This window comes from Dysidea avara, chromosome 2, assembly GCF_963678975.1.
Source record: "Dysidea avara chromosome 2, odDysAvar1.4, whole genome shotgun sequence".
Classification (NCBI taxonomy): domain Eukaryota; kingdom Metazoa; phylum Porifera; class Demospongiae; order Dictyoceratida; family Dysideidae; genus Dysidea; species Dysidea avara.
The window spans coordinates 7,949,271-7,971,784 of NC_089273.1; the positions used below are offsets into that span (position 1 = coordinate 7,949,271).

Here is a 22,514-nt window from a genome sequence, read left to right on the forward strand (position 1 = left end):
TCTTTATTCATTATAGCTATTCATACTAAATATCAAAATTCATACATAACCCACTCAGCTAACAGCCGGATATAAGAGCACAACAAGAATGTAGTTTTAAAGGTTAAAGAATAAAGACTAATACATGAGTTATGTAAGCTGAATAAGGTTATTGCTGAAAATAGTTCCTGTGTGCTATTTCTCACCTCACTTTAAAGGGAAGAGAAGGTGTAGCAGTGTAAATACCATATTATATAGCACTTTTATCAGTGCTGAGGTCATAGGCGGATCTGAGGGGGAGCCAAGGGGTGCTTTGCCCCTCCCCCCTCCGGCCATTCTCTTGCCCTCCTTGGACTCACAGTCTCACAGTACTATATTGATACCAGAAACTAGAATCAGCCATTCACACTGTATTAGAAGTATAGAAAGCCAATGGGCAAATAGAAGACAACAGTTATAAATGTACTTTACAGTTATACTGTATACATACAGTAAAGAAAGTGAGGCAAATAAGTTTGAATTTTTGTGCTAAGCTCGAGATACTCTAATAGAGCAGCCACTACTCTAATAGAACAGTCACAATTCTAATGCCATTATAACAATACTAGCTACACCTTAGGCTAACTAATCTTTATATGCATTGCAAGCATACGCATTTTTATTCATCTAGTTTGTGTACTTTTTATTAATCCAGTAATGGATTATGCAGAAGTCTGTTGTGAATAGTGTAATTTTGCATTCTGCACAGTAAGTAACACAGTCAACATTTCAGTACACACATTAAACTTGTCAAATTACAATGTGCATACAGATTGAAAGTCTCCAAATATGAGCTACAATTTACATTAGTAGTGCCTAATAGCTGTCAAATTCAGCACAAGGATTGTTGTTATACACTTGACTGCAATATACATCCTCCCTTCAGACTGGAAAAGGGCATATGTAACACCAGTTGGTAGTATACAGGAAATTCACGCATATTAATCCATCGAATTTGAACTATAGACCTATATCAATAACTTTTCTCTAACTACAGTCTTAAAACTGTATCTCTATCATTAATCCAGCTATACTGAATAAAGTTATGCAACTGAATGTAACTTGTGTACTAGAATCCCTCTTAATGGAATAAACACTGTTGTATAATTGGCACAATTGAAAGGTCCGACAGCACAGAATCATATGTAATGACTCCAGTTACCACCAATGATCATTAAATTATTAACTGTGATGATAAGAGCAACTGTACATGTTACTTAACTCCTTTCTCATGAATTCATTAGTCACAGCCACCCACCTTCAATCTAAACTCTCCTTAGCAACTGTACATATGTACCTGTAAATAAGTAACATAGGGTAATGTACAAGGCTGCAGTTTAATTGGTACATGTTACCTTCAGGCCTTTGGTGTGTTTACACTATAAAGTTTAAATAAATGAATAAATACACTAAAACTTCTTGGCCCCCTGACAATGCCTCCTAGATCTGCCTATGGCTGAGGTAGTTTTATATCAACATGTTATACATCCCTCCTAGGAGGGAGTATACGGATTCCTCAGTAATCATCACATTTCTTTGTCATCTCCTTTCTTATGATACTTCATGAGATTGATTGTGGGTTTTAGTATTGTGAATAATGTAAAATCAAGCCAAAGTTAAGGTGTGGACTTTGGAAAGGATGATAGAAAGAAAGGAAGGTTAATAGATAGACACCATTACGAGCTTGAGTTTTTTGACATTTTGTGCTTAATTGTGCACCCGGTGTACATAATATGACTAAGTTTCAGTGTGGTATTATATTGACAAGTTGAGTTATGAGTTACCAGGTATATGTACAATAAAAAAGGCTTGTGTGGTCACACTTATTTGGGATAACAACAGAGTGGATCATAATTATTGTGACCGGGCCTGCGTAAACAGGGAATGTGGGCACAAACTACACCGCATCAGACTACAGGTTGTATCTCAGTAGAATTTTGCATTCTGTAACTTGCATCATAAAGCAAATTTAATGCTTACTGAGAGCTGAAAATTGCATTGCCATAGTGTAATGGTATAAAAAGTTATTAGTGGTGAAAGTTTAAAAAACAAGGAAAAATCATGAGCCCACATGCCCTATTTTTGCAGGCCCAGTCACAATTAGATATCTTCATTGTATCCAAAAAGAGAGAGAGAGAGAGACAGGCAATGCAGCAGGAGATACTCCATCGAGCGGTAAAAGTGGTCCTGTAGAATTTAAATAAAATTTTGTGGGAAATAGGCTTACGTCAATTTTGCTGATATAATTTTTGGCATAATAGGGAATGAAAAGCATAAGGCATAATGCTGGCATAATGGAACATAATTAAGAGCATAATGAGCAAATTTCCGCTACACTAAGTATATCTTCTGCTATAACAGTCACAAATTCAATGGTTATACGTAACCTGTTTGGATGGTGAAATGATTCTTGACAACACGTATAAAAATGCACTACAGTCGTAGCTACGTAGCTACTACAAGTTTGCACTCGACGGAATGAATGCTTTTCATTGTGGGTTTGAGTTTCACAGGACACATATAGCTAGTCATGTGCCAACTAGTACCAAGGCATGGAAAGCAATTTAGATGAGTTTCAGTCATTGTATTTAAAGCGTCTCATTGTCTGATTTTGAATAGAATGTGATATGATGATTACAATTATTGGAAGCTCGGTTGGAGAGAATACAATAGAAGCTCTGATGATAGTAAAGTTAGTGGTAAGTAGCATAGCTAATGATCGATGTCTGGATATTGAAAATAATGAAGTCTCTGCAGGTCTGCAGTGATACTGGGGTTAATATCAAACCAGCAAATTGATCCAGCTGTGTTCGTGATTCTCTAATAGAACGGTCAATCAAACACTGTAATAGAACAGTCATCGCATGCAACAGAGAGATAGAACGAGAATGAATTAAAGTGTTTGTCCGCAGGAGGCTTATGTATTTGGCATGGTGCTGCAAATGCAAGCCACATGCTATACTGAGCAGTTACTGTCCTTGAATACCAATTGCTACAAATCAGCTAGATCAATCAGAAACCAAGTATAACATTTTCTGCATAATTATTTGCATACAAAGATATTAGACAAAAAAATGCTTATAGATTTTGTTTGAAGGACTATAGACATGCACCCCTGTTCTAATATGCCTACCAATTGCAACTGTGTAGTACATCCCAATTTCAAGCTATTGCTATTATTTGTATGTTGCAGTTTAATTGACACTTCTCCATTTACATTCTATTATATGTAGAATTTCTCTGCACAAAGAAAAGCACACAAAATAAAAGCATAATCCATTTCTGAAAAGCATAAAAACAACCATATTAGGCAAAACTTTTGGGGAAATGCCAAAAAGCGTAATAGGCAAAAATTTGGGGAAATGCCAAAAAGCATAATAGGCAATGTTTGGAGCATAATAGACTCAATTACAGTTGTATCAAAGGTATGTGGTATGGGTCCTACTGCTAGTACTATGTTTAGGAAACTTGCCCTCATGTTGGCTGATAAGTAGAGTGTAAATGTCTGATCTGTTGTGGTTGCCATAGGCGGTGGAGACGGAGGGGCCAGGGGGGCCATGGCTCCCCACTTTTTTGGGACACTGTTTGCAAGAAAAGATCGAGATACTCTAATAGAACAGTCAGGATCTGGATACTATAATAGAGCAGTCACAGTATTCAGAGAAGCAGTGTAGCAAATTACTTAGCTACGAATGTGTAGTTATAAATAAGGAGATATAATTGGTGGAGGGCAGCTATTGTCAGCAGGCTATGACTTTTTTTTATTGTCTTTAACTTACAGCTGGCTTGGCCCCCTCACTCTTTGGCCTGCTCCACCGCCCCTGGTGGCTGCAATGCAGGTTGAGTTTTTCATTAATAATCTGTTGTGATGTGTTGAGGGATCATTGGTCATCAACTACCATCTAATGTTGAACTGGCCTAGACCAAGGAATGCCTTAATTTTAAGTAATGCTGGTATTTCCAGCTGTCCAGCTCTAATGCTGTATGCATTGTTACAAAATTAATTATAACTATATTGCATATGTTGATTGTTGAACATACTATAAACGTTTTGCATGGCTGTCAATGTTAGCAAGGAAAGGGTTTAGCTACTAATTTTAGAAGTAACATAATTAACTTAGTTACATGCATTTTAATTACTAGAACTGTATTTGGAACTGTTTGGATACACATTACATTACTGCACTCAATTGTCTGATTTTTCAGTATGATAATCACCCAACATCCATGTCTAAGAAGGTATTGCCTAGCTGGTCTATAACTATTCTATTAAAATGTTTCAAAGAAAGCTGAAAATATTTATTGGTGTAAAATTCATCTGATGCAATAACATAGAAACCAAAACCAGTCATTTAATAAATTGTTCAATTGACTAATTTACTTACCAATCTCATTCACATTTTCCTATAATTCCTCTTACATAGGTAGGGCAGGTTGTCCAGCCTATAAGCAAGTTAGTGTGTAGGGACACACACAAAAACAGTGATCATAATAATTATTACATCATGTACAAAATTAAGTGTGAAAATACATTCATGCAATTACAAAGCTGCGCTACGTACATGTACTTTACAAAGAATTGATGTGATTGGATTTGAAAAAGGTACCTTTTATGCTCACAAAATTATATATTTTTGAGACTTCATAACCTTTGTATTATTGCATATAACTGTCGGAAATTTTCCTGAGTAAAGTTCTAGTATCTGCCTACTGTATAGTGTGGTATAAAAGCAGCTTAATCAATGTACATGTAACATTTTGTTTGCTCCCATGGATAATGTGTGGAAAAGGTACTTTTCACAAATCCGGTCACATAATTATTATGTATAATTATCATACATCTTAGATTGTTGTTCAATAGTATTATTCAATAGCTTTGTTAATTGATTATCCCAAACTTCATGGCTTAGCCACTTGATGATGACGAGAACCCATTTTCAACTTTTGTAATTGAATGTTTGTGCAGTAGTTGTCGTATCCATAATGATAAGTACTGTACACTAATGGTGGATCTATACATCGATGTATTTCTCCAGTATAACTCACACAAGAAATGTAATTTCAATAGCCTAAAAATGCCTACAAGGTGGATGAAGCTTAACGTTAAGGGATATTTTTAAATGCATGGGCGGAACAAATTACAGAACCTGCTCTAAACCAAGCAAGGGATAAATAATTTCACCAACTGTGTTGTGGAAATAATGCAATTATTTGTACTTGTTTGTTTATACTGCAGAAAAACAACTGTTCTTGAGTGTGTGGTCCACGATAGAGCGATGTATTTCAAAAACCAGACTAACAGATTACTGAATCCCTATAATTTTGACACAAGTAATATCTAGGTCCTGTGGAAGAGATATTTTTAGTTACTGTTTGTGAAGACGTTTTATGACACATTTAGTAGTTTCTTCGAGTGAAACAAACTTTTTGAAAGCTTGTATCTCTGTCACTGGGAACAAATATGCCAAAAATACTTCCACATGTATAGGACCTAATAAATTTAATGTACAGTATCACCATTCCCCAGAACTTCCCATAAAGCCTACAGTTTTTGCTGCATTTGGCGGCAGAAAAATATGGTAGTGACAGCTGGAGCTGAGCAAAGCACGGGCTGGCTCACCTGTCTTGCTACAACAACTGGCAGTATTTCACCTGCCTCAAACTACACTGTAGTGACATAAAAACATGAACTATTAAACCTTTCATGCTGCTAGACTCCATTAGACTGGTTTATGGCCTTCCTAAAAGGTATTGATAAGCATTCAAAAATTTGACTCTGAATGATTGCCCGTGACTATACCGTAACCTTAACATTATTTTGTGACCAAGCCTGCAAAAATAGAACATGTGAGAACAAACTACATGTCATCACACAACAAGCCATATGTCAGCACTGGAATAGAATGTGTGCACTCTGTAACTTGCAATTGTATTATAAAGCCAGTTAAATGAAGGGGTGCTAAATGGAATGTCCATAGCACAATGGCACAAGGCATCAAAGTTTGAAAAAGTAGGCAAATTTTATTTGCCCACATGATCTATATATTTTTGCAGGCCTGGTAACATTTATGAATATAATTGTATGTTTAATCCAAAACATATACGTATGTAGATTATTAAAACGAAAAAAATTAATTTACAATAGTACACTGTGTCTTATGAAGCAGGTGGTTAAAATTTTAGTATCACTCTTTAAAAAATGATAAAACATTCATTTTATGTAAGTATGGTATATTAAGCCACCAACTATCTTACACCTTGCAGTGCATAACTGTTTCTATGTATTGTATAGTCACTAATCTATGTATTTATGATTGCAGTAGACATGCATATAGTGCGCCAAGGTATGTAGTTCCAAAATTTTGTTTTAATGATAATTTCAGATCAATAACAGATATCTTAATTCTGTTTTTTGCACATCATTATGTTCAAATATTACTACTTATCTGTATAGCTATTGTTATGGTAACAATCACAAAAATGTCGCAATTTACATATCAGTGATATTTAGCTTTTTTGAAACTAGTCCTCCATATTTCTGAGTTTTGCTAAACAATTGTAGTTCATGAAAGCTCTCATTGAGCCAAAGAATTCTTGTTGAACAGATTTGGAAAATTTGTGGAAGTTATACCCATTTTTCCAATTTTCATAGGTTTTTGAAAAAATGAAACTTGTTTCACATGCTTATAAATTTTTATGAATACTCATTGTTTTCTTGAAGAAAATTGGCTAGACTAAAACTTATGCTGAACAAATTCTAAATTTTCTATTTAGTTTTTGTTTTATAACTGTGTAAAGTCAATTTATGGCTTCAACAATGAAATTTATCAAATACCACTGTCATTTATAAATATGTTAGTATAACCATGTGTTGAGCTTTTTAATCATTAAGAAGATTATGATAAATCAAGCGGGGAAGAACATCTAACAAATGGGACAGTCTGTTGAACTGGGCAAAGCCCAAGATGATTATTGTGCCATTCCATTCCTCAGGTCTCTAAAATAGTGCAGATACCTAGATTTGCATAATGACTTACCTACACCTAGAGAGTGAAGATGTTAGCAACTTTTATTTCCAAGCACTAATCAAGTACTGTATGTGTGCACATGTGTGTGTGTGTGTGTGTGTGTGTGTGTGCGTGTGTGTGTTGTGTGTGTGTTTATAAACTGACTGTAAATGTTTGTTTGTGGAGATGTTTTTACTATTGGTAGAGTTGTGGTTAGTTGAATTCATTGTAGCAACAACATTTGCATATGCAGGCAAAGTACACAGTCTCCTACTCATTGTGGCGTAGGGTACTAGAGTACAATCCACATAAGTGGAATGCGCACATGTAGCTACACTCACAGTTTGTATGCATGTCATTGTGGCATTTACCACAATGAGTAGGAGATTGTGTATTTCGTCTGCTTTATTATGTGGCAAGTAAAATCAACAAAAAAGAACTTACTCCAAAAACATAATCTGGTTACAAACACACACACACACTACACACACACACATACTTGCACACACTACACTGCTTGAAGGTTCTTAGTTTACTAATTTGTTAAGTTGCTTTACTGTAGCTGTACCCAGTTATACTGATAGTAAAATTTCAGTATATGGAACATAATTATTTTACTACATTTTAAACTCTCAGTAAAACATCAGTGAATACGGGTTTACTGAAAAACTACTAAAATAACAAACAATTAACTGTTCCATATACTGGGGATATACCACTCTAGTAAACAAAGACATTTCAAGCAGTGCTACACACACTACACACTACACATGCTATGTGCATGCATAATGTAACCAGATTGTGAAAAGGGTCTTGTAGCCTTTCCAAATTTCCAAATTTGACAAGTCATAATTAATTATAAAATTACATTCAGGAATAGTGCTGTATTAGGAGCGTAAGGTTACTATATTTCAGGCTGGTATTGTACTTACAAGTTATAGTTTGTCAGGTACATAAAATTGTAAAGGCCATAAGACCCATTAACTGACTATTGTTTGTTTAGGGGAAGATTTATGATTAGGAATTTATAAATGAAGCTGTGGTTCATTGAACTAATTATAACAAGGGAATTCATATTACAGTTTTGGTTTATGCAATCAAAGTACACTATCTCCTACTCATGGTGGTGAATGCCACAATGAAGCAATGGAATGTAGAATGATCATGATATTGATGTATGATAACTGGACACGAAACATGTAAGTGTACACACTCCACCTATATAGTTTGTGCCCAACATACACATCATTATAATACACTTCAAAGACTGTCTCTACAGTTTACCCATTATTTTCAATTATTCCAATATTCCAGAATATCTTCTGCTATTAATATAATTATGATATGTCACCATAATTCTCTCATCTCTATTGCATGCACTGTAGCTATGCACATATTGTGTCCATCTGTTTAGCACTTGTCTGTGTGTATGTGTTTGCGTGTGTTTGTGTGTGTGTGTTTGTGTGTGTGTTTGTGTGTGTGTGTGTGTGTGTGTGTGTGTGTGTGTGTGTGTGTGTGTGTGTGTGTGTGTGTGTAGTGTGTGCGTATACTGTGTAGTATGCGTATGTGTGTAGTGTGTTTGTGTGTGTGTGTGTGTGTGTGTGTGTGTGTGTGTGTGTGTGTGTGTGTGTGTGTGTGTGTGTGTGTGTGTGTGTGTGTGTGTGTGTGTGTGTAGGAAGGGGAAGGGTGGGTAGCATGCGGTGCATGTGTCTGTGTCAGTATGTGCTTGTCTACTGTGTGTATGTGTATTATTCATACATGTAGATGAGATTATATACTTTAAATAATTTGTATGCATGTCTAAACTATCCATCATCTTTCTATAGTACCCTACATCCCATCACTTCATTGTGGTGTTCACCACAATGAGTAGGAGATTGTGCACTTTGTCTGCTTTATTATGCGGTAATTAAAATGAGTTCAACAAACCACTAGTTTACCAAAAAAAGCTTTCTCCAAAACCATATTTGGTTACAAACACACACACATACAATATTACACCACACACACACACACACACACACACACACACACACACACACACACACACACACACACACACACACACACACACGCACGCACGCACACACACACACACAAACACACAAACACACTACACACACAAACACACTACACACATACGCATACTACACAGTATACGCACACACTACACACACACACCACACTACACATGCACATACTACACACTAACACCCTACGCACACACACCACACTACACGCTCACACACTATGTACCAGATCAGTGAAAAGGGGTCTTATAGCTTTTCTGAGTTTGATGAGTCATAACCAGGAGTGTAGCCAAGAGTTTTTTGAAGGGGGTTCAGATTTAAAGTGTAAGGTCTTAAGGGGAAGGCCTGGGTGTTTCTCCTAGACCATGCTGAACAAAAATGATTCATACACAAAACGTGCCCTTAGGCATGCGCAGTAACAGTAAAAGGTACTGTTTATGCATCTAACTAGCTAAAACCTACACACTGCTGTTTATGCAGCTTATAGAAACTATAAACCTATTGTAAAACTAACTAATCCTCACTTCCAGACAGCATACTGACAGCCAACTTCAATTCCTAGAATATGGAAGCCCTCCACACTCGAGTCCCCTTAGTTGGTAATACTTCTTTCCAGCTATATATTATTCTCAGCCAGTCCTCCTGTTGATGGTCAATAACTTCAGACTTGGCTTGTACTCCAATATGTTCGAGACGTCACGTGCCCACAACATGTAACAAATAGGGTTATTGCATAAAAGGGGCCTTGTAGCCCATTACCTTGTGGCTTTAGATCTTGGTGATCACGAGAACGTTAGTAGAGTGTGATACAGCTACTGTTGCCCCACATAGGCTTGTGTTACAGCATAGAACCATAAACAGATCAATACTCTCTAATACAACAGTTACCTAAATAAAAAATACTCTAATAGAGCATTCGCAAATTAAGCTGGTGTAAAAATGACATACGGACTGTGTGATATTTCTAATGTAGAACATGCCACAGAATTGTGTTAAAGTACCATTAATATCGATATGGTTGGCCTGCTGCTGCCACTATTGCAGCCTGCCTGTTTCATGGATCATCTGGTAGCTAGCTAGAGAGCACGGTTTGTAGATTGTAGGGCTTTTCTGAAGTTCACTACTGTAAGGTAGTCACAATAGCAGTATTCAAAGTTTAAGTATTTAAAACATTCCAAACTGTTATTTGTTGCCATATTTAAATGCATCCATTCAGCTAGCTTAACTTGTGAATGCTCTACTAGAGTATTTTATTTAAAAAACATGTAGGTGACTGTTGTTGTATTAGAGAGTATCGATCTGCTTATGGTTCTATGCCTACATGGAACAACAATAATCAAGATAAGAGAGAGAGACCATCATGATTATGATGAATGTGTACAACAACAAAAAAGAGACAAGTATGTGAATCCTTGAACTAACACGCGACCACAGATCTGATCTACATAGTAGTCAGTTGTGGGTATGGCTAAGAGAAAAAAGTGTATCTACATGCATACGTACATGCATACGTACAACAAGAAAAAGCCCCATAAGGTAACTACAAAACCTAGTTCAATCAGTCTGGGTCGATAGTCCATTCTTTACAGTTCCTCCAAAAAAGGATCCTCTGAGATGGAGAAATTGATGCCCCAGCCATTTCATTCAAAACAGCCCTAACACTGGCTTTTGAAATAATGCACAGTAGCTTTTATCACACTCTACTAACATTTTCATGATCACCAAGATCTAAGGCTGCAAAGCCATAACGCCATAGGCCACTTTATGCAATAACTCTAACAAATAAACAAACCATTCATCAGGTAAATATACATCAGCAATTCACTAACCTAACACATATATAACACAACCACTCAAGTTTAGTGGTTGCTGCCTTTTAATATGTCTCAACCAACCATTGAACAATACGTCCTTCGCAATTTCACTTACACCATTCGTCATGTGTGCAATTGATCACATGATGCAATTATTATTATTATTTGGGGGAAAAGGGTAGACAGCAAAGCTGATTAAGCTTAAACAATAACATTACAAATTATAAGTGCTATTCAATCAAGTTTGAAAATGTAGCTAAAATGTTCAGTTCAATTAGATGCGGTGGCAGAAACAAGTAATCCTGTAGAGAATTCATCTAAAAACAAGTCACCTTGTAGAGAGTTCAGCTACAAAATCACTCTGTAGAGAGATCAGTTACAAACAAGTCACCCTGGAGAGAGATTAGCTAGAAACAAGTTACCCTGTAGAGTTCAGCTACAAACAAATTACTCTGCAGATAGTTCAGCTATATACAAATAAGCCACCATGTAGAGAGTTAAGCAACAAACTTGAGAGAACAGCTAGAAGCAAGTTATCCTGTACAGAGTTCAGCTACAAGCAAATCACACTATAGAGAGATCAGCTACAAAAAGAGAGTTCAGCTGCAAACAAATCACACTGTAGAGAGATCTAATCAAAAACAGCCAAGCTGTAAAAAAAGGTGTGGCCCCCAAAAAGGCCATGGTGAAAAAAGATGTGAAATCCAAGATGGCGGCCAAGAAATGGCTGTGATGGTAGGTTAATGGTTACATTTTAATAACCACAATTCAGGTGAATTTGGTGCCAAGACCAAGCGGCACAAAATTCACCTGAATTGTCGTTATTAAAATGTAACCATTAACCTACCATCACAGCCATTTCTTGGCCGCCACCTTGGATTTCACATCTTTTTTCACCATGGCCTTTTTGGGGGCCGCACCTTTTTTTACAGCTTGGCTGTTTTTGATTAGATATCACTTCTTTTTGTATTTGTATACTGCAAAGCCGGCCTATGGCTGGCTTTTGTGCTTTTTTAACCCATGTGTTTTTTTCTTTACTACAGGAAGAAGAAAAGAACTTAAAGAAGAATTTTAGTACTTCAATTATTTTTGATTTTATTGGTAATTATACAAATTATATACATATATTTATTACATGCCCATTATTCCCCACAGGATATTTTTTTGCAGCTGATCTCTCTACTGGGTGACTTGAAATGTAGCTGAACATATACAGGATGGTTTCTTTGTAGCTGAACTCTCTACAAGGTAACCTCTTCTAGCTGGTCTCTCTACAGGGTATTTTGTTTCTAGCTGAACTCTCTACAGGTGATTTGTTTGCAGCTAAACTCTCTACATGATGGTTTCTTTGTAGCTGAACTCTCTATAAGGTGACTTCGTCTAGCTGAACTCTCTACAGGGTGATTTTTTTGTAGCTGAACTCTCTACATGATGGTTTCTTTGTAACCGAACACTCTACAAGGTGACTTCTTCTAGCTGATCTTTCTACAGGCTGAATTGTTGTAGCTGAACTATCTACAAGGTAACTTCTTCTAGCTGATCTCTATACAGGGTAATTTGTTTGTAGTTGAAGTCTGTACAGGTGGTTTCTTTGTAGCTGAACTCTGTACATGATGGTTTCTTTGTAGCTGAACTCTTTACAAGGTGACTTCTTCTAGCTGAACTCTCTACGGGGTAATTTCTTTGTAGCTGAACTCTCTATATGATGGTTTCTTTGTAACTGAACTCTCTACAAGGTAACTTCTTCTAGCTGATCTTTCTACTGGGTGATTTGTTTGCAGCTGAACTCTCTACATGGTGGTTTCTTTGTTGCTGAACTCTCTACAAGGTGAATTCTTCTACCTGATCTCTCTACAGGGTGATTTGTTTGTAACTGAACTCTGTACAAGTGCATTTTTGTGGGTGATCTCACTGCAGGTTGATTTGTTTGTAGCTGAACTCACTAAAGGGTGATTTTGCTTGTAGCTGAACTCCTTGCATTGTATCTAGTTTCTAGCTGATCTCTCTACAGGGTGATTTGTTTGTAGCTGATCTCTCTACAAGTTGATTTGTGTGTAGCTGATCTTTATACTGGTTGATTTGTTTGTAGCCGATCTCTCTACAGGGTAATTTGTTTGTAGCTGAACTATGTACAAGGTGCTTTTTTGTAGGTGATCTCACTGCAGGTTGATTTGTTTGTAGCTGAACTCACTAAAGGGTGATTTGCTTGTAGCTGAACTCCTTACATTGTGTCTAGTTTCTAGCTGATCTCTCTACACGGTGATTTGTTTGTAGCTGAACTCTCTATAAGGTAATTTGTTTGCAGCTGAACTCTCTACATGGTGGTTTCTTTGTTGCTGAACTCTCTACAGTGTGTTTTGCTTGTAGCTACTCTCTACAGGGTGATTTGTTTCTAGCTTATCTCTCTACAGGTTGATTTGTGTGTAACTGATCTCTCTACAAGCTGATTTGTTTGTAGCTGAATTCTCTGCAAAGTGTTTTGTTTGTAGCTGACTTCTCTTCAGGGTGATTTGTTTCTAGCTGATCTCTCTACAGGGTGATTTTTTTGTAGCTGACCTCTCTTCAGGGTGATTTGTTTCTAGCTGATCTCTCTACAGGGTGATTTTTTTGTAGCTGATCTCTCTACAGGGTGATTTTTTGTAGCTGACCTCTCTTCAGGGTGATTTGTTTCTAGCTGATATCGCTACAGGGTGATTTTTTGTAGCTGACCTCTCTTCAGGGTGATTTGTTTCTAGCTGATCGCTCTACAGGTTGGTTTGTTTGTAGCTGAACTCTCTACAGGGTGATTTGCTTGTAGCTGAACTCCTTACATTGTGTCTAGTTTCTAGCTGATCTCTCTACAGGGTGATTTGTTTGTAGCTGATCTCTCTACAAGTTGAATTGTGTGTAGCTGATCTCTCTGCAGGTTGATTTGTTTGTAGCCGATCTCTCTACAAGGTAATTTATTTGTAGCTGAACTGTCTAAAAGGTGATTTGTTTGTAGCTGATCTCTCTGCAGGTTGATTTGTTTGTAGCCGATCTCTCTAAAGGGTAATTTGTTTGTAGCTGAACTCTCTATAAGGTGATTTGTTTGTAGTTGATCTCTCTGCAGGTTGATTTGTTTTAGCTGAACTCTCTACAGGCTGATTTGTTTGTAACCAATCTCTCTACAGGGTAATTTGTTTGTAGCTGAACTCTCTACATGGTGGTTTCTTTGTTGCTGAACTCTCTACAGGGTGTTTTGCTTGTAGCTGATCTCTCTACAGGGCAATTTGTTTGTAGCTGATCTCTCTACAGGGTGATTTTTTTGTAGCTGACCTCTCTTCAGGATGATTTGTTTCTAGCTGATCTCTCTACAGGGTGATTTTTTGTAGCTGACCTCTCTTCAGGGTGATTTATTTCTAGCTGATTGCTCTACAGGTTGATTTGTTTGTAGATGAACTCTGTACAGGGTAATATACTTGTAGCTGAACTCCTTACTTTGTGTCTAGTTTGTAGCTGATCTCTCTACAGGGTGATTTGTTTGTAGCTGATCTCTCTACAAGTTGATTTTTGTGTAGCTGATCTCTCTGCAGGTTGATTTGCCGATCTCTCTACAGGTAATCTGTTTGTAGCTGAACTCTCTATAAGGTGATTTGCTTGTAGCTGATCTCTCTGAAGGTTAATTTGTTTTAGCTGAACTCTCTACAGGGTGATTGCTTGTAGCTGAACTCCTTACATTGTGTCTAGTTTCTAGCTGATGTCTCTATAGGGTGATTTTTTGTAGCTGAACTCTCTTCAGGGTGATTTGTTTCTAGCTGATCTCTCTACAGGTAGATTTGTGTTGATTTGTTCATTGCTGATCTCTCTAAAGGTTGATTTGTTGTAGCTGAACACTCTGCAAGGTGTTTTGTTTGTAGCTGATCACTCTAAAGGGCAATTTGTTTGTAGCTGAACTCTCTCCACAGTGACTTGTGTGTAGCTGAATTCTGTGTAGCTGAATTCTCTAGAGAGTGACTTAGTTGTAGTTGAATTCTCTACACAGTGCATGACTTGTTTATAGTTGAACTTTCTTCAGTGTGACTTGTAATGTTCTGATTCTCTATAGTGATATATTTGCTTAACTCTCCACATGGTGACTGTCTTCTTGCTGAACTGTCTATAAGATTAACTGTTTGCAGCTGAACTCCCTACAGAATAACTTGTGATGTAATAAAATTCTATAATTGGAGTAAATAAATTAGCCGAATGCTCTATTAGGGTGACTGTTCTATTAGAGTATCTCGATCTCGCATTTGCTACACGGAGTTGGCTTTCGAATCATAACTCAGTGGTTTGTAATCCGATTCTTCTGTATTACTGCAAGGACTTTCTATGAAGATTATTCCAGCTATACACCGATTTTCAGCTCATTGCTCTAAGCGGTTTGCCTAGTAGGCGTGAAAACTAATACTTTTTTATTCATAAAAATCGATCGCGTAATTGTGACACAAGTTGGGTTTTGTGTCATATCTCCGTGGTCTTTATCTCGATTTCTTTCAAACCACCAAAAGGCACTCCTACGATGGTTACTCCATCTACATAGCAATTTTCAACTCATTCCATGAAGCGGTTTACCCTGTAGGCGTGACAACAAATCGATCTTGTTTTACGCAAATAATCGGTCATAACTCCTGAACCATTCATCGGATTTGTACCAAATTTGATGCTAGGATTCGCCTTTGGACTCCCTTTCTGTGTGCCAAATTTCAAGGCGATCGGAGTACGCGTTTGCTTGTTATAGCAATTTTTGCAAGTGTGCGAAAAGACGAAGAAGAAGAAAAAAACCAAGAAAAAAAACGAAACTTTGGCAACTCGTATCTCGGAAATGGCTGGAGCGATTTCCTTCAAATTTGGAATGTAGACTCCCTTGACTGGCGGGCAACTGTGTAGCAAATTTGGTTCCAATCAGATAAGTGATCACCGAAATACAAAGGTGTGAAAATGACGTTTTTGTTCTTCTTGTCAATATACTCACGGTGTGGCGCGCTGGCTTCTTGGGCCGCACGACACACTATCGTGTGTCTTGATCAGCTAGAAAAAAGTTATCCTGTAGAGAGTTCAATACAAACAAATTACCCTGCAGTGATTTCAGCTACAAACAAATAACTCTTTAGAGCTATGAATAAGTCACCCTGTAGAGAGTGAGGCTAGAAACAAGTTACCCTGTACAGAGTTCAACTACACCTCAAGTCACACTGTAGAGAGTTCAGCTTTAAACAAGTCACCTTGTAAACAGTTCAGCTACAAAAAACTGCCCTGTAGAGAGATCAGCTACAAGCAAATCACACTGTAGAGAGATCAACTAGAAAAAGTAACCCTGTATAGACATCAGCTAGAAATAAGTCACCCTGTAGAAAGATCACATAGAACCAAATCACCTATCACCATGTAGAGAGTTCAGCTACAACAAGCCACCCTATAGAGTAATCAGATTAGCTAGAAACAGGTGACCCTACAAAGAGAGCATGCAGCTAGAAACAAGTTATCCTGTAGTGAATTCAGCTGCAAACGAACCACCCTGTAGAGAAATCAGCTACAAAAAAAATCACACTGTAGAGAGATCAGCTAGAAAAAGAGTTCAGCTGCAAACAAATCACCATGTAGAGAGTTCGGCTACCAATAAGCCACCCTGTAGAGACTCTGTAAAAAGCATTTTACATTATAGGCTTTCTTAGTTATTTGTTTGATATGCTCTGACCAGGATAAATTCTTATCAATAGTCACCCCTAAATATTTGGCATGAGTTACTTCCTTTATAGTTTGGTTTTGTAAAGTGTATTGAGCTATTATTGGGTGTTTTTTGTTGATAATTCTGAGAAATTCACATTTTTGTATATTAAATGACATTTTCCAATCTAGTGCCCACTGTTCTAAAGTGTCGAGGTCTTGCTGTAGTCTATGGCAGCCATCTTGTGAGTTAATGGTAGTATACAACAGTACATCATCTGTATATAATTTTATTTTGGATGTGATTCTATTAGGCAAGTCATTAATAAAACAAAGAAACAGTAGTGGAGCAAGCACTGTCCCTTGAGGAACGCCAGATGAAATGCTAGAGACATCACTTTTTGACCATCAATTATTACATGTTGAGATCTTTTCGAAGTAAAGTTCTTTATCCAGTCTAGTACATCTCCACAAATACCATAGTGATGAAGCTTGTGAAATAGGTGGTGATGGGACACTCTATCAAATGCTTTGGAGAAATCCAAAAATACCACATCAGACTGTTCTCCTCTATTAAGTGTTTCAGCAAAGTTGTTAACTGTCAGTATGAGCTGGGACTCACACGATCTTGATTGATGAAATCCATGTTGTTGGTCTCATAAAATCCTATGGTCAGATAGATGGGTGAATATATGTGAGTACACTATATGTTCCAGAATTTTAGAGCATATACAAGTAAAGGATATGGGTCTGTAGTTATTAGGAGCAGCATGATTGCCCTTTTTAAAGATGGGTACGTATGCTCTTTTCCAATCTGCAGGTAATTAGCACTGATGTAATGATGCTTGGTAAATGAGAGTAAGTGATGGGGCAAGAAGGTCACTGGTTTCCTTTAACAGTTATGCTGGTATTTCATCAGGCCCAGCAGCCTTGTGGACCTCTAAGGACTTTAATAGTTCAACAATTTTTGTGGTCTTTATTGTAAGTCAATGGCTTTTGTATGCTGCTTGAAATTTCTTTTTATAAAAATGATGTGAATGTGACTGAAACTGATATAAATCAAGGCTACTGTTCTGTATGTAAAATATCTTCTGTGAAAAGTTGTGTGATATGAAGGGGAATCTGTGGAAGAAAGGATAGCACCTTGAGATAAATAGTAGCACAGAAAATTCTCAAAGCGTATATTTGATGTTTAATCAACCACCCCTCCAGGGTGTGTGTCATGACCTCACCCTTCAAGTATGTTATAATTCAAGTTAGTTTCCAGTGCCACTTGGTGTCCAAAAATGATGTACTAATCTTTATCTAGAAGAAAGTTATGGGTGCTTTAAAATTTGGGCATTTATGGATGCAGGCACCATAATTTCAAAGTTGTGGATTATGTGGTTTACAACATGAGCTTTATTTACAGTATAGAAATAAAGTTTCACTATTTTTTACATATGATATCAGGGGAGGATCTAGGATTCTCATTGGGGGGTACTAAGCTAAAAGACTCTATAGTAGAGGCTAGGCAACCGGTTGATAAAACTATATAGTAGCTTTATAGTAGTGTGAGAAGCACACTAAGCATGAGAAGCATACAGCACATGTTTTATCTAGGAGGTCTGGGGGAATGTCTAGGATCCGCCGATTATGCTCATTTGTTTCACTCATTATGCTATGCTGCTAGGGACCCGCCGATTATGCTGGCATAATAATGAGCATAATAGGTGCCTGAAAGTATTGAGCATAATGCTAGTATAATAGACAGAAAAGTTGTGCAATGCTATAAATCCTTGCTTATCAAAATACATAACCAACAAAAAGATCGATATACTCTAATAGAACAGTCAGTAACTCTAATAAAATTATCAGGTAGCTGACTGTTCTATTAGAGTATATCGATCTTTTCTGTGACATGTATTTTGACAAGCAAGGATTTACAGTCTGTGCTTCAACCACTTACTGCTTTTCCATAAAATGCAATGTTATTAGAAAAACATGGGAACTGAGGTAAAAATATTGAGCATAATAGATAAATATTGAGCATTAATTATATAATTTAAGCATAATAGGTAAAATAATGAGCATAATCGGCGGATCCCTAATCTTCTCCAATTCTTTTCACCATCTATTATTCTCAAAATTACACAGTGAAAAAGGGGGATATAAGACGGCATTTCCAGTGGCTTATTCAGGGGCGTACGCATGAATTTTGAAAAGGGGTTTTCACTACAGTTAAGTGACTGTTATATTAGAGTAGTTAATTTTTGAGCAGTGCAGCATAGCATAATAGGTAAAATAATGAGCATAATCGGCGGGTCCCTATATGCTGCACTGCCTAATATTTTGCCTATTATGCTCAAATTATGCTCAATATGTATACCTCAGTTCCTATGTCTTTCTAGTAAAATTTCACTTTATGAGAAAACAGTAATTTGCTGAAGCACAGACTTGCTTGTCAAAATGCATGTTACAGAAAACATCGATGTACTCTAATAAAACCATCAGCAGAATGATTGTTCTCAAACATTTCTATTAGAGTATAACAATCTTTTTCTGTGTTGTGTATTTTGATAAGCAAGAATTTATGGTAATGCACAAGTGTTCTGCCTATTTTGTTAGCTTTGTGCAGGTCTTAACAGCCTACAGCTTTCATATAAAAAGGCCCAAAATAAATGTTGCAGTACATGGTTTGAGTTCAAAATTTAACTGAGGAGTTGGTCTTAGTTAAAGAATTTTAATGACGGAAATGTTCCATTAAAGTAGTTGACTGTTCTATTAGAGTATTTTGATGTCTACATAGCACATTTTTTGGAAGTTTTCTCCTTTGTTCCACTCTTGCTGATTTCTAGAAGAGATTAGCTATTCTCGTATCACTATTTCCATATTTTGATTGTCCACATATGCTTTAGGTGCAACTGCACCTGTATACTGTAGCTTCTACTACTGTATCTTTCTTAGACTAGCTATAGCACATGGTAAAATTCTGGAAGGGGACGTTTCAGTCCCACTGCGCCCCCTTACTCCGTCCTTGCATATAACATTAAGTTATTGTTCTAAATGATTGCTCAATCTACAGTGGTAAGTAAGCAAGATTGTCAACTACTATATATTTTGCTTCTTGTGTCTTACGTACGTAGTTTAAAGCCTACAGCTACTGCATAAGGCAGTAGTTAAGTCATAATTCTAGCTATACTACTTTGAAAATCTTTGAAGAACTAGTTACAGTAGCTAACTAGTTGCTGTAAAATAATGGAGTACTTAATTGAAAAACAATGTAATTCTGTGTACAAAAATATTTATTTTGTTACATAAATATATACAAAGTGAACTACACAGTAAGTATAGCGCTTTAATAATATTCTTAATGTACAACTTCTATCCCAATTATACAAACACAAATTGCAAGTACATCAACATATTTATTATTGTCATTATTATTAGGCCCGGAGCAAATACAACCAAGTACAATCACCAATGGGACAACCTACTAGTGGGGCATATACAAACAATGCATGGCCACACAGTGTGTAAAGATGCACAGTAATACAATTCTAGAGGAATTGACTGGCACAATAAACATAAGGGATGTATTAGTATGCAATTACAATCAGTGATCATCCGACCATGGAGATGTCAGTGTGCACAAGTACATGTATGTGGTGCATTGCTGATGGCAGCAGGCTTAGTTACATAACAACAGAAGTTAACAGCAAGCACAACCTTGCACACAGCAATTATCAGCCTAAGGGCATATTTTGTGTATGTTGTATTTGTTCTCTCCATCAGCGTTCAGTATGTAGGATGCAGTTTAACAGTGACAGGTAGAGAGTTATGCATCATCACACAAACTTACCAGTTGGAAACTGCACCTTCTTCGCACAATGGCCTGCCAGGTGAGGCTTTCTCCCATCCCATACACAAGTGAAGGTACCCTAGTTATACGAGACTAAAGAAACAAGACTATCAAAGCGTTTTTTAACCTACACAAACTATCCTCCAATGATTAGTAGCAACCTCCGATCATGTTGTTTATTAAGCAGGTGTAGCAGCCACTCGTCTTCCAATCGAAATAGTCGCTGTCACTGACTTTCAAACACAAATGAACAGTAGTCCGCTTGTCTAGTGGGAATCACGTGCTAACTGTTTTGATTGGCATTAAATAGAATTGCTGTATGTTTCCATCACCTTCACAAAAACACCCGCCCATTATACGATTGTCTCTTCATACAACATGGATTCTATTCCAGGTGAATGCGAAGCCTTAGGCCTTGTAGCTTTCTCAAACATTAATTATTTATTCAGTATTAATACGTAATTTTAACAACATTTCGTATTATCTTTAGTACTTGGTTGTATATTTACCCAATTAAATTGGAAAAAGATTAAGTGTGAATCTCTTTAATTTGATTATCATTTCTACCTGCATGCTGCAACTAAATTGCTAGCATAATGTGACCCAGTATGACAAAATAAGTGTCATAGCCCATCAAATTTTGACCACAATTTCAAAGTTTAAAATTCACAACTTTTTTCTGTGGAGATAATATAACTATTAAAAATGTTCAACACTTATGTGAAAATTAATGGAGATTTTCCTGACACTTATGTATAAAATTATTATACATTACAGAGAATAAGAGATACACAATTCAGGTATGAGATTTTTAAGTGTGAAAATGTCATACATTCAATCACAAAGCTGCTAGCTATGTACATACATGAAGAATTTATATGTGACTAGATTTGCAAAAAATGTACCTTTTTTCACCAATAAAATTAGACCCATTTTTTGAAGTTTGAAACTTCATTACTATTTTGTTATGATTATGATTAAAGTACCTGGTAAAGGCAGAGCCTGTATACCAGAAGGGCCTGTGGGACGCATGGTCCCACTAAAGATGTTTATATTAACTTCACTAAGTACATGTACGTTTGAAAAGTAGGAGAATACTATTGTGTTATTGTATATAACTGTCAGGAGTAAAACTATAGTATAGTACTAACAATAATATATATATATATATATATTATGGTACAAAATCAGCTCATTATTTTGTTTGCTCACAAGTAAAATGTGTGGAAAAGGTACCTTTTTATAAATCCAGTCACATTATGTATAATTATATCATACATATTAGATTAATGTTATTTTAATATAGTAGAAACTAATTCTCCTTCCAAACATCATGGCTTAGCTGCTTGATGATGATGAGACTCCATTTTCAGTTTTGTAATTGAATGATTGTACAGTAGTCGTTGTATCTAATAATGTAAAATTGATGACATGTAGTGTACACTAATTGTGAATCTACATGTATACATGCATGTATTTCTCCAGTGTAACTCACACAAGAAATGTCATTCAATAAATCCTGGGTGAAAAATGTTATGAAATCAAGGGTGGTGGCCATGAAATGGCTGCAATGATGTTGATGATAATAAAATTAATAATGGTTATTATTAAAATTTATTATCATCAACATTATTGCAGCCATTATGGTCGCCAACTTTCATAATTATTTTAAGTACCACTCTGTAGAAGTGCTAAACACTCATTTTAGTACTACAGTAAATACAGTCCAGAATATTAAGCCACCGACTAGGGCATAGCTGCTTTTATGTATTGTATAGTCACTAATCTATGTATTTGTGACCGGATCTGCGAATAGGCACCGGCCTATTATGCCTGAAATTTTACCTATTATGCTTTTGAGCATTGCTCAAAAATTAAGCCTATTATGCTCAAAATTATGCTTTCAAAATCAAAATTATGCTCTAGAAGTGACTGTTTTATTAGAGTATATCAGCCTTTCCTGACTGCTCTATTAGAGTAAGTGACTGCTCTATTAGAGTATCTCGATCTTATTTCTGCAAAGTGTGAATAACCAACAAAGAAACGGTTTAATAAGTTGTATTACGTGTTTTTGATTATAAAATGCACTAATAATACTATTGGCAGTGAATATTTGCTTTCTTTCAGGCGCGCGTAT

At 36.5% G+C, this 22,514-nt stretch overlaps 1 protein-coding gene across 1 annotated transcript in view; it reads right to left on the bottom strand.

Moving 5' to 3' along the window:
- Positions 1 to 21,089: 21,089 nt before the first annotated feature.
- The window catches only part of LOC136246543 (uncharacterized), a 96,166-nt gene continuing 94,741 nt past the window's right edge, over positions 21,090 to 22,514 (bottom strand). The window contains exon 30 of the mRNA XM_066038040.1: positions 21,090 to 21,786. Within this exon, the coding sequence (XP_065894112.1) occupies positions 21,716 to 21,786 (71 nt within the window). The 3' untranslated portion in view covers positions 21,090 to 21,715. The remainder of the gene's footprint in view (positions 21,787 to 22,514) is intronic.